Source organism: Guyanagaster necrorhizus (genome assembly GCF_019112545.1).
Source record: "Guyanagaster necrorhizus MCA 3950 unplaced genomic scaffold BT62scaffold_27, whole genome shotgun sequence".
NCBI lineage: Eukaryota > Fungi > Basidiomycota > Agaricomycetes > Agaricales > Physalacriaceae > Guyanagaster > Guyanagaster necrorhizus.
The window spans coordinates 504,204-516,257 of NW_025064906.1; the positions used below are offsets into that span (position 1 = coordinate 504,204).

Consider the following 12,054-nt stretch of genomic DNA (forward strand, 5'->3'; position numbering starts at 1 on the left):
ACAGGGTTTTCTTGTGTTTGTATGTCTCTAGATCACATAGATTTAAATCCTGTGGGTCTACAATCAGTTTGGAAAATTGTGCACAGAGGTTTGAACCCTTTGGTACTTATAGATGTGTTTGTGAAAGGTTTCTGCTTAGAGCATGAAACCTTGAGTCATATATTATGTGTATTAGGTATTTTGAGTTGATCTGAGCAGTGCTTGGGACTTTTTGAGAGCTTTGTGGCAGTGTTTCAAAGTATCGTATTAAGCTACAGTACTCTTGCCTTGAGACCTGGCAATATTTGTTGCCACCTCTTGTTTTTAAATGAAAAGCTTTGAGACTTAGAGAGATCTAGGACCATTATATGTGCATTATTGCTATTCATGCACAGTGGATCATTGGAGAGACAATTATATTTGCTATAACTACTCTTATCATATTATAATCCCTCCAATAAACTAAGAAGTATTATGTGTGTGTTGGCATGGGTGTGATCAGTGGACAGCACTCTGCTGTATCAGCTTCCACCTCACATGCATGCAAAACCTCTTCATCTGGAGCCCACCACAAGAGGGGGAGTAGTTTTATAAAAGTGAATATGATTGGATTTGAAAGAGATCTACCCACACAATTGTTTTAAACACATGAATAATTATCAAAGATTTCCTTCTCTTAGAGCAAATCTGCTAGCAGGCTTCATCATGAAGACTGCTAGTGAAAAGTGTTGTTTGATTCCTCAAGTGGAGCATGTACTTATTGAGAGTCAGAATAGCTAGAATAACTCAGCCTCAAGAGCCAAGGACTAGAGCAGAGAAATCAGTGAGCAGAATAAGTCTGCCACTGATTTATCCTCTTACCTCATGATCACAAAGTCAGAATACATTAGGAACAGAGCTTGCTGCACAGAAACCCAGGAGTGAAGCGGGATCACAGCCTGCTCCAGTTTCTGATCCTGAGTTTAGTCTTTTTTGATGTTGGACCAACCCCAGTGAAGTTAACTCTTCAGTAATTGTACCACCCTCAACTTCGAACTCACAACCAAATTTAAACCAAAATCAGGGTCTGATGATCCTGAGTAATCCAGAGATTACAACCATGGCACTATCAGAAGCTTCTAAGAGAGCTGTCGTGGTGGTGGTAACTTAAAGGCAATAGCAAGTATGCAAACACCACTGAAAAATCTCGTTGAATCACGGTGTCTCATGTACAACCATATCTACGTCCTGACAATTCCTTCTGTTAATGTAACCAGTCCGCTGTTATCAGGGCACCTTTGCAACCACGCCGGAAAGAACACTAATCACCGATGATTAAATAATTTGCTACGAATTTTGATTTAATAGACGATATCCCCGTCATCTTCTTCATCAGAGTCACTAGGAAGGTGATCAACAAAAGGCACAGCCACAGAATTCACGTTTACCTGTCTACGAAATCTTTGGTGAAATATAGAGCCCCCTTCTGGACAAGGCGAGGCATAGACTCTCTGATGACATTCTCCATCACGTCCAATGCCGTTGATATTTCTCCAAGAGGGGAATCTTTGCCGCCCATTAAACGAATAGTTAATCTCCGGAGTGGGTAACTGTCATCCCCCAAAACTGAATCCAGATTTGCCCATGCCTCTTTACCAGCGGAGGAACGAAAGTGGGTGCCATGGCCATCGAGATAAAGTCGGATCGTTAGAGACTCCAGACGGGTCGGGACGTTAGGCGATGGTCTGAGTGCGTTTGTCCACCAGTCTAGGATAGGAAGTGGACTGACTTCCAATATATCAGGGAAATCTCCTAGGTACAAAGATATGGCACGTAGGTGAGATAGGGGAAGATCAAAGAGGGAAGGGGTGTGGCTATCGATGTATGTTAGTATGAACGAGGCTGAAACATGGACTAGCGTGTCGTTATCATGGTTGAGGTCTATGATTCTTTTCAGAAGCGAAAGGTTCTCTACGCTTAAATGGACATAATGGTCGCCGTCGTATTGCATGTGTATGGTGAGATGCTCAAGCCTGTCGATACGCACGGGTGGAGTAGGGTAGGTAAGAATCGTGTCCAGTAGCCGTCGGGAACCACGCGTACATGTAATAACTAGATGTCGGAGGGAGGATACGGCGGAAGGGTCATTGTCTTCACACATGGAGACGTCGGTTTGGCTATTTGAAAGGATGAGATCGCCAGATATCGAAAACGTATGGAGTTGATGACAGTGGCGAAGAAACGAACATAATGCCTGAGTGTCATCCACCGTTAGGTCCACAAGTGCCAGGAACTTCAATTCGCATGAGCAAAGCATCGTGGTGAGTTCCTTTGAAAGATCGCGGAACGAGAGGTCGTGCAACGTGAGAGATTCAAGGTTAACTAGGGATTTCACGATGGGCGTTAAATGCTCATCTGCCGTGACACTCCAGCTTGAAAAATTCTGTAGCAACAGATGATTTACGCAAGAGGATATTTCTGGGGATTCCGCGCATATAACGTAAAATCGTCGGATGTGATCTGCGTTAGCGAAACTCACGGCAGAGAATATTTGCCTACGCGAAGGTGAAAGGAAGGAGCGGCAGGTAAGAGAACAGGCGAGTAGAGAGGGGGTGTCTCCTTCGAGTTCGCTGAGAATCACGTCGGTCAGCTCCTGGGGTAGAGGGAAGCCTGTCGATGTAGATACAGCCATTGAAATTTTGACTAAACCTAAGATTTCACTTAAGTCTGAAGTGAAACTGAAAAGCTGGAATGGCTTACCGACGGTGAAGCACCTAGGCGAGAGGAAATTTGAATGATTCTAAAAGAGTCGCGACGGGTCTTGGATGCCTTTTCGGTGTTCGTCAAAGCTGCGGTGACAGAATGTGTTTTCCCAACTGTGACACATGTCACGTGAGGTTACCATGAAATTGCCCTTGTTTTCTCATTTCTTTCGTTTTCCTTTCCTTTCCATGCTCTTTAGCACGTTTCGCGACGACAGCGCAGATCGAACATTGCCTGAAAATGGAAATTCGCGCCCAGATATTCTTGCCTTCCTTCGACCACGATGAACAACGACCGCGAGCGCGTCATTTTGCATGAGTGGCCTCGCGATCCTGATGGACCAACTCTTCCAGAACTACCACCTCAAGGCGTTCGTACACCAAACAATATGCCTTGGGGACATACACTGGATGATTTCTACTGGTTCGTAACCTGATTTTATCCCACGGTTCGCATTCCAGCGTATCTTAGGATTCATCCTTTCCCTGGCGCGAAGTCAAAGTTAATTTGGACACGAAGCATGCTGGATGAATTCGGCGAGAACTTTGGTGGACAGCCTGGAGTTCCACAAGTTGAACCGCGTCGCTTGAGACCGTGGCCACTGCTCAAGGTGCCGAATGACGACGCGTCTTTCGGGTTAGTGGACGAGACGTGCAATAGGGATCATTCGCTCAAGCCCCGACCTTTCCATGGTACGTTAACGTGACCATTTTTCAAATCGCCTTTAGTGACGCGTCTTTTAGCTGTCAAGAATACTGGTTTGTTGTGTAAACGCTTGTTCTCTATCGACGCTCATCCTTTTTGCAGAGCTTGAATCCACAGAGAACAAAATAGAATCGCCCCCGGAGCCGGCACTGATGAACGATGACGCACCTCCCGCAACCAAAGAATCCATCCTCGAAGGGGCTGTGAAGTCGCAGGACAGGCTGCTGGGTAAAAGAACTGTTTTCACATTGACATAAATCTGACGGCGAAAGCAGAAGATGATGGCAAGGACGATGAATCGGCCATGGCCAAAGGTGAATAGAGCTTGTTCCTGTGATTTTCCACGTCTAATTTTGGTGATAGTCTTCGTTCAGGTCGATGACAATATAACGGGTGGCGCAGTCTTAGAATTCAGCATAGAAGGAGAGACAGGAGACAGACAAAATTGTACAGGTCTGGTTCACAGCTTTCTGATCTGACCGAGATCTGACAATGAAAGCAGAGATCGACGTCCCCGAAAGTGAATAGATTGTTTTTGTCTTTTTCGTGTCTAACTTTGGTGATAGTTATCGTAGAAGACAGACACGATGTGGCAACAGGTAGTAAAGAAGTTCTCTACAACTATTGCTTCGGACCGCAATCTGATGATAAAAGCAGAAGACGACACCAAGAAGGATGAATCAGAAGGTTCCAAAGGTGACCAAAGTTTTTTCCCTCTTTGTCTGTGTCTAACTTAGATGATAGCTATTGTCGAAACTCACGACGACCTTACACCCGCGGAACGACAGGCAATGGAGGTCAGTAGCATGATTTTTTTCCCTTGGCGTTGAATAAAGATCAAAAATATAGTCCTTTATGACTACGAATTATGAGACGGTTCAAAAACTTGAGGAACGTATCCCCGAAGAATACTTTCCTGACATACTCCTCGTCAACGACCCTTCCGGCTTCACGATAAGTGACAATCCATTTCTTAGCCGTCCGTCGCGTACGCTGCCTGTACGCTATAAACGTGTTTGGCCGAAGCTGAAGCGCGATGGCGAGCCGGCCACGCTCTTTAACAATGACCTCCATTGCCCTTCGGCGTTCCACTGGACACTGACACAGACGGAGAGGTACGCTGCTAGTGAGTGTCGAAGAATCGCTACGCTCGACCTTTCGGGCGCACCACTTCTCGGCAAGGGCAGCCATTCTGCCGTCCGAAAGGCCGGAATACGACTTCCAGTACCTCTCACGACACAGACAGGTGACCAACACGTTTCCGTAGCTGTGAAACTGTCGTTTTCTCTTAGTGAAGATCGGGACTTCCTTGAAAATGAGGGACGAATCTACGACGCGTTCCCCGATCATCTGCAGGAGAGCTACTGCGGCTATAACTTGGTAGCCTCGATGGACCACCCTGTCCCCGTGGGTGCGTGTGTGCCCAGGTTCTTTGGGTATTATGTACCTGTTCAGGAGGAAGAAGAAGCTAAGCATAGGCGAGAAACGTTGAAGAGCATCAAGAAAGAGGTGGAAAGAAGACGGGAACGAGAGGTGAAGAGAGAAGCTAAGAAAATAGGCGTAGACGAGGCAGTGGAATCTACCGATGCGTATGGAAAATTAGCGGAAGAAGAAGAGGATGACTATAGTGGCGAGGATAATGACGATAACTTCTCCGACTATCCACCTCTACCAGTCGAAGAAATTTATTCCCCTATTCTCTTGGTCGAAGAGTGCGGGACACCTATCGAACCGGAACAATTCTCAGAAGATGAGAGGTATTCTAGCTTCATTTCTGTTGCTGCTTCTACTCCATTGCTGATGGCGCATCTCCAGATCTGAATGCTTCTCACTAGTGCTTCGCCTTCACCATGCAGGCTTTGTGCAGAACTCGCTGTATCCTCGCAACATTTTGCGACAGCCAGGTCCTCTTACCGTGCGACCGTCAGAGCGATCGTTGAAGACGCCGAGTTTCAGGATTATCGATTTTGGGAGAGGAGAGTTTGGGCCGTTGTTTGTGGAGAAGTGCCTTGCATCCGTGTGGGGTAGAATGGGACCACCGATGGTCTTGACGAGAGAAGAAATGGATAAGGTCAAAGAAGAGGCGGAGGTTGGGAAAGAGGAGGTGGTTCGTTGGCATAATAACAGTATCAGAGACGAATTGTGGAGAGCCGCGAGAGTCCTACACGTCAAGGATTATTAGTTATAGCTTGTAAAGTGTTTTGGTATTGTAAAATTGCTAAATTGAAATGACGTGTATCCAACCGTTAACATGGTACAAAGATGGATACATGGATGCGCCTTTCGAAAGAACAGTGAAGGAGGTGCAGGTGAAACTCTGGAAGAGCCGCCGTTCATTGATTTTAACTATATGTTTCCAAATGTCGTCGCAGGGTGCCCAACACTAGAAAGGTAACATTCGCATATGCTGTAAGGACTCCCTGGGGAATCGAACCCCTGCAAAACGACCGCGGGAGTGAGAAACAGGGAGGGAAGAAATAAAGAAATAAAATCAGAGAAATCCAGTCAACGCACAAGTCCAAGCAACGCCACAACCAAGAAAGTCCTAAGAAATCCAGTCCCCAAAAAGCCGTCGTCAAAAGAAAAATAGTCCATGAACCAAAGAAAAGAAACAGGAAAACGAAGTCCCAAGAAGTCCGATGAAGAGGAGAGTGAGGCACGATGATGACGAAAGCAAGAAGAAGACGAGTCCATATAAGGTCCAAAGCCGGTACAAGATAGAGCTGAGAAACAAAAAATGTCCACATGCAAGAGTAGCCGAAATGAAGGGAGAAAGAAATTAAAAATGTCTGTCCGAAAGCCAGTCCACGAAGTCCGAGAGAGATGAAACAAAGCACAGCAGAGAAAGCTAAAGAGGGAAAAAGGAATAGAAAATAATGCCAAAGCACCACGAGCAAGCCAATCATGAGGGTGTGCGATCAGGATGAGACATCACCGATCGAAGCGCACCAACAGTCGCACGAGCCCGAGTCATCATAGGCGGTTGCGGCTGCACTGTGAATTGTTGACCCGGGATGGGAGGAGAGCTTTGAAGGATTTTCGGAGACGCACAAGGAAGCTAAGATCAATTCCCAAACCTAGACCAATCGGCGGGGGGGTGAGGACGAGATATCGTTGAAATACCGGAAGATTGATCGACTTGCTTGACTTTTGAAGGAGCATTGACGAGTTCCGCGCCGGTGAGAAAGAACTTATCGATTTTGCTGACCTCGGTACGGAGTTCAGGAAGGGCGATGCGTTTCGAAGATGTGGAGCAGAACATGGTTGACGGAGGGTGTGATGGAGAATATTTTGAGGAAATAGTCGGGATCGCTTAGGAAATAATTGAAGTGTGGATCTGAAATCTTGGCGGCGGGCCAAGGATTTCGCCCTACCATCATACTGAGGAGGAGACCACCTAGGGCCCAGACATCGCTGGCCCTCGTCGAGTAGGTGGGCGATCTAAAATCTTCGCCTAGGCATTCTAATGAACAGATGAGATTAGGCTGGAAAAAAAGTCATCAGGAAGGAAGCTTACCAGGACTCTTGTACGGCAGAGTGCCTGCCCCGCGGAACTCGTAGTCATCTTCACACGTCACTAGACCAAAGTCAGCAAGGAATAGCTGCGTCCCGCCTTCAGAACAGAGAATATTCTTAGGCTTGATATCCCGATGTAATACTTTGATTGGTATGGTAATGCTGCGGGACATCAATGACCTGAAGGAAGACGTGCTTCACCAGTGAGCGGTTGCGACAAAATACCTTCTTTTCACAGAGACATCCCAACGTCGTCACGCACCGTCCTACATGGGTCGAGGAGGACTATGTCCCGTCTCCCGACATGAGACTGGCCCTTCATCGCGTCAGCGCACCGGTACTCTACCCTACATGGTGTTCGAACTCCTCATCAATGACGAAAATGGTCATCCACTGAAGCACATCTATCGATACGATGTAAAGTCCATCTTCTACGTCATTCTCCTCTGTTGTCGTTACGAGGTCGTGGCTAAACAAGATCTTGATGGACGCCCGATCCTGGAACGGACGCTAATCCATTCCCCATTCGACAGCTGGCATAAACTCGGCCGTGATGGTTTGAAGAACATAAAAATTGCTTTCTTCACGGGACATGATCATTCTCTCCTGTGGTAAGCAGCTGCTTCACGGACTTTCAGGCCTGGGTAAACCGGATTCGCCAGCAGTTCCTGCTGAGGTTCGATACTCAGAACCATCATAAGCTGTACAAGGACCTTGGAACCACGGGGTCCTTTGATGATGAAACTCTGCAGGCCTGTGTTTCTTCAGCCATCGTTGAGACCTGTAGTGGATTCGCTAGTTCGGCTCTCATAGTATATAATGACGAGCTCAAAGAGGGTGCCTAGTACTGGGTCGTAGGTGGGATGGGGCGAGAGAGAAGATGGATCAGTGGAGGATAAGGGCGGATACTCGCTGTAGGCCCTGGTATGACTAGGAACCTATGAGTAGTATGTCTTGAGGCGTGTATATGGAACACTGTGGTGGTAAATAAATTCTTAACATCCGTAGATCTGTACCAGTGAAATTTCCGGAAGCCCAGGATAAATTTACTGGACAGCATGAAATAACAGTTGTTAATCTAACAAGGAGTCCCCCGAGAACTTTACGGAGACACAGATCGAATGCTAATTAAGGACATGAACATTGAGGGGGGGTTCTTGAAGTCTTACCTAGAAGCATCAATTTCCTTATCAACAACTGAAATTGCCTGAGCAAGATCGATAGTAGGACAAAGAAGATCCAACACGGATCGATGCGCTAATCGGTCCTGTCGAGACCACGATGAGCGTCTCGTAATCTGGTTGGACCGAGAACCAAAGCACTTCTAAAAGTCAATTTGACAGGATGATAAGAACAGCTAGCAACCATACCCACCTGAAAGAGCTCAAAATCTTTGCTGAACAGCGTTTCTGACACACTGCTGTCGAAAATACTGAAGCTCCCTTCAGCGCCAACATTCGTGTCTAGTCCGGCATTGATGGGGGGGGCATCCACCCAAGCTGCTGATATCAGCGGACGCACTCGAGCCACCTGCAGCAACGGAGCTGAGGACTTTGGTTCCAACTTCCGAACTCTCAGAAGCTGAAACTGATCTTGCAAGCCGTGCAGCGTCAACGACGGGGGTTGGCTGGCCCTGCCTCCTGCGATAGCGTGCGGCATTCTGGATGTAAGATGGTATCAGTCGACGGGACATCGACAGAAGAACTCCCTGAGCCAAAGGCGGTGGATGTCGGTGCATCTTGAGAGGCGGAGACAGATGAGCTCGACGTGCCGTGCACCGAAGTCTGTGTGCTGTGCTCCAGGGCAGAACTGGTCTCAGCAGGCACAGAGGAACCAATTCGTATCCGGATACTGACATAGTAGTCGCCATCACCATTCCGTTTGTTGATCCATTATCCACCGTGATGTTGGTCTCGCCATCAAGCTCCAAAACAAACACGGCATTGACATCCAATTCAGGGAATACGTTGGCTGTGAGTGTATCACCCAGAGCAGATATGCCTAGGTTAAGGCGCGGGATTAGGTGTGCTTCAATCGTTCTCGAAGCGTTCGCAGCAGGCAATACTAAGAGCTTCAATGCTAAACGGAAGATGAGCAGAGAGATAGATCTAAAGGGAAAGACTTACGAGTATCAACGATATCAAAGGATCCACCACCTGCGTTGTCGCTCTTGTTAAGCGGGAAGACAAATTGGGCTTTGGAGATGTCGTAGACAACACCGACATTGAGACCGAGTGCGACGTCAAGCTTAGCGACGGTTTGAGCATCTATTTCAAATGTTGGTCCAATTACAAGGATGCTGGAGTTAGGCTCAGAGAAAAGACAAGCATACGAAGAGTCTGCTTACCCAAGGAAATCAAGTCCAGATATACCCACCTGCAAAAGAGGTATTTTCACAGAGTCCAAGGTTCCCTATACATAATATCAGGGAAGAGCCAGATAGACATAAAAACACTTACGGTAACATCGGCGAATAGATCAATAGCACCGTCCAAAGTGGCATCAAGATCTGCATAGACAAGTTAAAGAGATATCAAGTTTATGAGATCATAAACTTACTAGCCCGAATGGCGAAATCATTGATGTTGGGAGGAACAAGAGTTCCGCTGGCTCAGATACCCAGCACATGCGCCTTTGTGGCAACACTGATGTTTAGCTTGGCACCTATAGGTTGACATGATATACTCTCGTTCAGAAGATTGAAAGCCTGATCCACGTCGATGGGGACATCAAAGGTCTGATCAACATTAACGTCGTTGCCCAAAACACTGCCGAGGAATAGATCACGATGTCAGGAAGGTTTTCACGTAGCGAGGGGACATGGATGTACCATCAATAGCGTCCCAACAAAACTAGTGAAACCACGGCGTGACAGGCGACTGTGTCGCCGAGACCCGAATGAGATAGAGGAAAGATCAGAGCTCGCGATAAGCACATTGGCGCCTTGAAGAACAAAACTAATGGCCCCAGTCCTAACGCCAGACTTAGTAATGAAAACCGCCAATAGTATTGTTCCACTAGCTTCAACGAATCAACAGTAGAAAAATTTGTATCCAATGCCAGGGCCTTCATAGGAGGAGTGGTGCCAACACGGCGAAGTACAGGGCGACCAAACTGGATGGAAGATATGTTAGCCGAACAAACCAACGCACCAATATTGAACCAGTGAACGGGCCTTACCTGTACATGCAAAAGTTGCGCTGATGCTCGAAGATTCTACATTACCCACTTAGCTACAATTATGGAACAGTAGTAGAACTTACTAGAATACCTGTAGAGGTATATAAGTTCTGTAGTCGTACCACTAATAACAAGTTCTTCATCCCTCCATTCCTCTACTGCTGCTAATAAGATATCGGTCTTTAGGATCCCATGCTCTCGTGCAAACGCATTGTAGCCACACTAAATTGAAAGAGTCATTGAGTCAAGGGCGGATGGAGATATCAAACTGCTACCCACGCTTTCTGGTAAACGAACGACCTTTCCCACAGCGCCATCATTCTGGTAAAGATGATCACAGTCGGGCGAGCCGGTATCGTTATTAAAGCAGACGAGACGAATTTCCTGTGTAAGCGTGTCTGGGGTACAGTCGATAATTTCACAGCCAGCAGCAGGTGTGATGTCTGATAGTGCATTAGCAGACCCCCACTACACAGATTGTTATAAAGGAAGTTACGGCAGAAAGTATATACACACGATTTTCAATGATCCAGATGCCGTATCATGGGCGGGTAGGAAGTACTCGCAAGCTCCATTGAAACAAGGTTGGCTCCAGTCGTTTATTGCAAGAACTGTGACGAGAAGAAAGGATGTGAGGATAGAGAATGAAATAGGCCTCATTCTGAACGTAAATGGAAATCAATCCAGCCAATCGGGACGGACGAACGAACAAAAGCAAAGACTCGACAAGAAAAAAAAAGGACGAAAGTGTCGCTTCACCAGAGAGGCATTGGCAAAAGTTCTCTGACATGGCAAGTATATGTATACCTTTACATGTCTATTGAGTCCCGAGATCACGAGTGTTAACGACATCTTTGATTAACGCCATAAGAATCATATGGTGGGTACCGCGCCGTTTCCAGGGGGGAGCCCTCCAATATATTTCTTGTACTCTGTAGTGGTCGTGGTGGGACTGGCAATAGAGAACGGCCGGATCCACAGCCCTGACATGGCAAGCCATGTGCTGCAGCTGTGAAGGCCCATACCGTTATATTACACTGTTGAGTGTGTCTCGCAAAGTAGAGATTCATTGCGGGGTATGGAACTGGTAAGAACAGTAATAAGGATGTTGCCAAGGAGGGAGTCATATTCGAAGAACACCTGGCAAAACAACCAAGGCCACAAATATCATCAGCCTCAATAAAAATGTGGATAACCTCCAATCCAAAAGACGCGGGTCGAAGGGAATCTGAAAAAAAGGGAGGAGTCTTCAGATTTAAAATTTTAAATGTTGAAGGAACTACAAACGCAAATCCTGCAAACAGTCAGAGCCACCGCGATCGGTAGTACACATAGGAAGAGAGCATGTGAACGGTGGCAGTGCACAATTTTCAGTGCCTACCGACAATACCAGGGCCGGAATTCTCACCGTATGATCGTACTCTTACCATGCGAATAATTGATATCTTCTCCTTCCACAACGGGGAGAATATTAGTACATGTCTCTCAAAATTGTAACTGTTGGCCATGGAAATGTACGTTTCTTGCCTTCTCAATCCATTGAACGTTTGATGATTTCAACTATAGAGTCTATTACAGAATTATGGCTCTTGAAGTCAGACAGGATACCTTCATCGATCGCTCGTCTAAAACGCCCTATTTATGCCTTGGCATACAAGATGTGTCCTTTCTGACCTCATGGTGAGAGTATTACACCCACTTGGAGAACACAGAGCCTCTGTTTCTCCCGCTTCGTAAGAGAATGTAACAGTAAGCCAAGGAGTAAGCACTGTCAGCCACTGAGCTAGTACAGTGTAGTACAGCAGAGTCTGTAGTGTGGCTCCTCGAAAGGCCAATCCGGACAATATCCAAAGAGGACTATTTAACGATACCTCAATACGGTTCACCCGACATTTCCAGTTTCCATGATATCAAATACACCTCAGGCACACT

The 12,054-nt window shown here is 46.7% G+C and overlaps 3 protein-coding genes across 3 annotated transcripts; 1 reads left to right on the plus strand and 2 right to left on the minus strand.

Annotated features, from left to right (window-relative positions):
• Window positions 1-1,209: 1,209 nt before the first annotated feature.
• On the minus strand, window positions 1,210-2,635 carry BT62DRAFT_935791 (uncharacterized protein; the record flags this gene model as incomplete). Its single annotated transcript, XM_043187014.1, has 2 exons — window positions 1,210-1,359; window positions 1,407-2,635. A coding segment is annotated over one exon (1,189 nt), but the record flags the coding sequence as incomplete, so codon positions are not given.
• Window positions 2,636-3,004: 369 nt separating this feature from the next.
• Window positions 3,005-5,608, plus strand: BT62DRAFT_1010089 (uncharacterized protein; the record flags this gene model as incomplete). Its single annotated transcript, XM_043177608.1, has 11 exons — window positions 3,005-3,144; window positions 3,193-3,413; window positions 3,465-3,479; window positions 3,529-3,654; window positions 3,702-3,740; window positions 3,790-3,884; window positions 3,929-3,946; window positions 4,002-4,122; window positions 4,171-4,223; window positions 4,276-5,183; window positions 5,242-5,608. The coding sequence occupies 11 exons, from the start codon at window positions 3,005-3,007 to the stop codon at window positions 5,606-5,608; spliced, it is 2,103 nt and encodes a 700-aa protein (XP_043036256.1).
• A 720-nt stretch (window positions 5,609-6,328) lies between these two features.
• Window positions 6,329-10,782, minus strand: BT62DRAFT_1010090 (uncharacterized protein; the record flags this gene model as incomplete). The annotated part of the gene is made up of 23 exons (XM_043177609.1): window positions 6,329-6,452; window positions 6,504-6,738; window positions 6,809-6,889; window positions 6,944-7,122; window positions 7,179-7,258; window positions 7,294-7,440; window positions 7,575-7,696; window positions 7,724-7,872; window positions 8,112-8,266; window positions 8,317-8,441; window positions 8,464-9,021; window positions 9,069-9,241; window positions 9,290-9,354; window positions 9,402-9,451; window positions 9,502-9,552; window positions 9,607-9,710; window positions 9,750-9,821; window positions 9,878-10,056; window positions 10,123-10,158; window positions 10,206-10,213; window positions 10,245-10,344; window positions 10,402-10,590; window positions 10,639-10,782. 23 exons carry the CDS (start codon window positions 10,780-10,782, stop codon window positions 6,329-6,331), a joined length of 3,126 nt encoding a protein of 1,041 aa, XP_043036257.1.
• Between the last annotated feature and the right edge of the window lie 1,272 nt (window positions 10,783-12,054).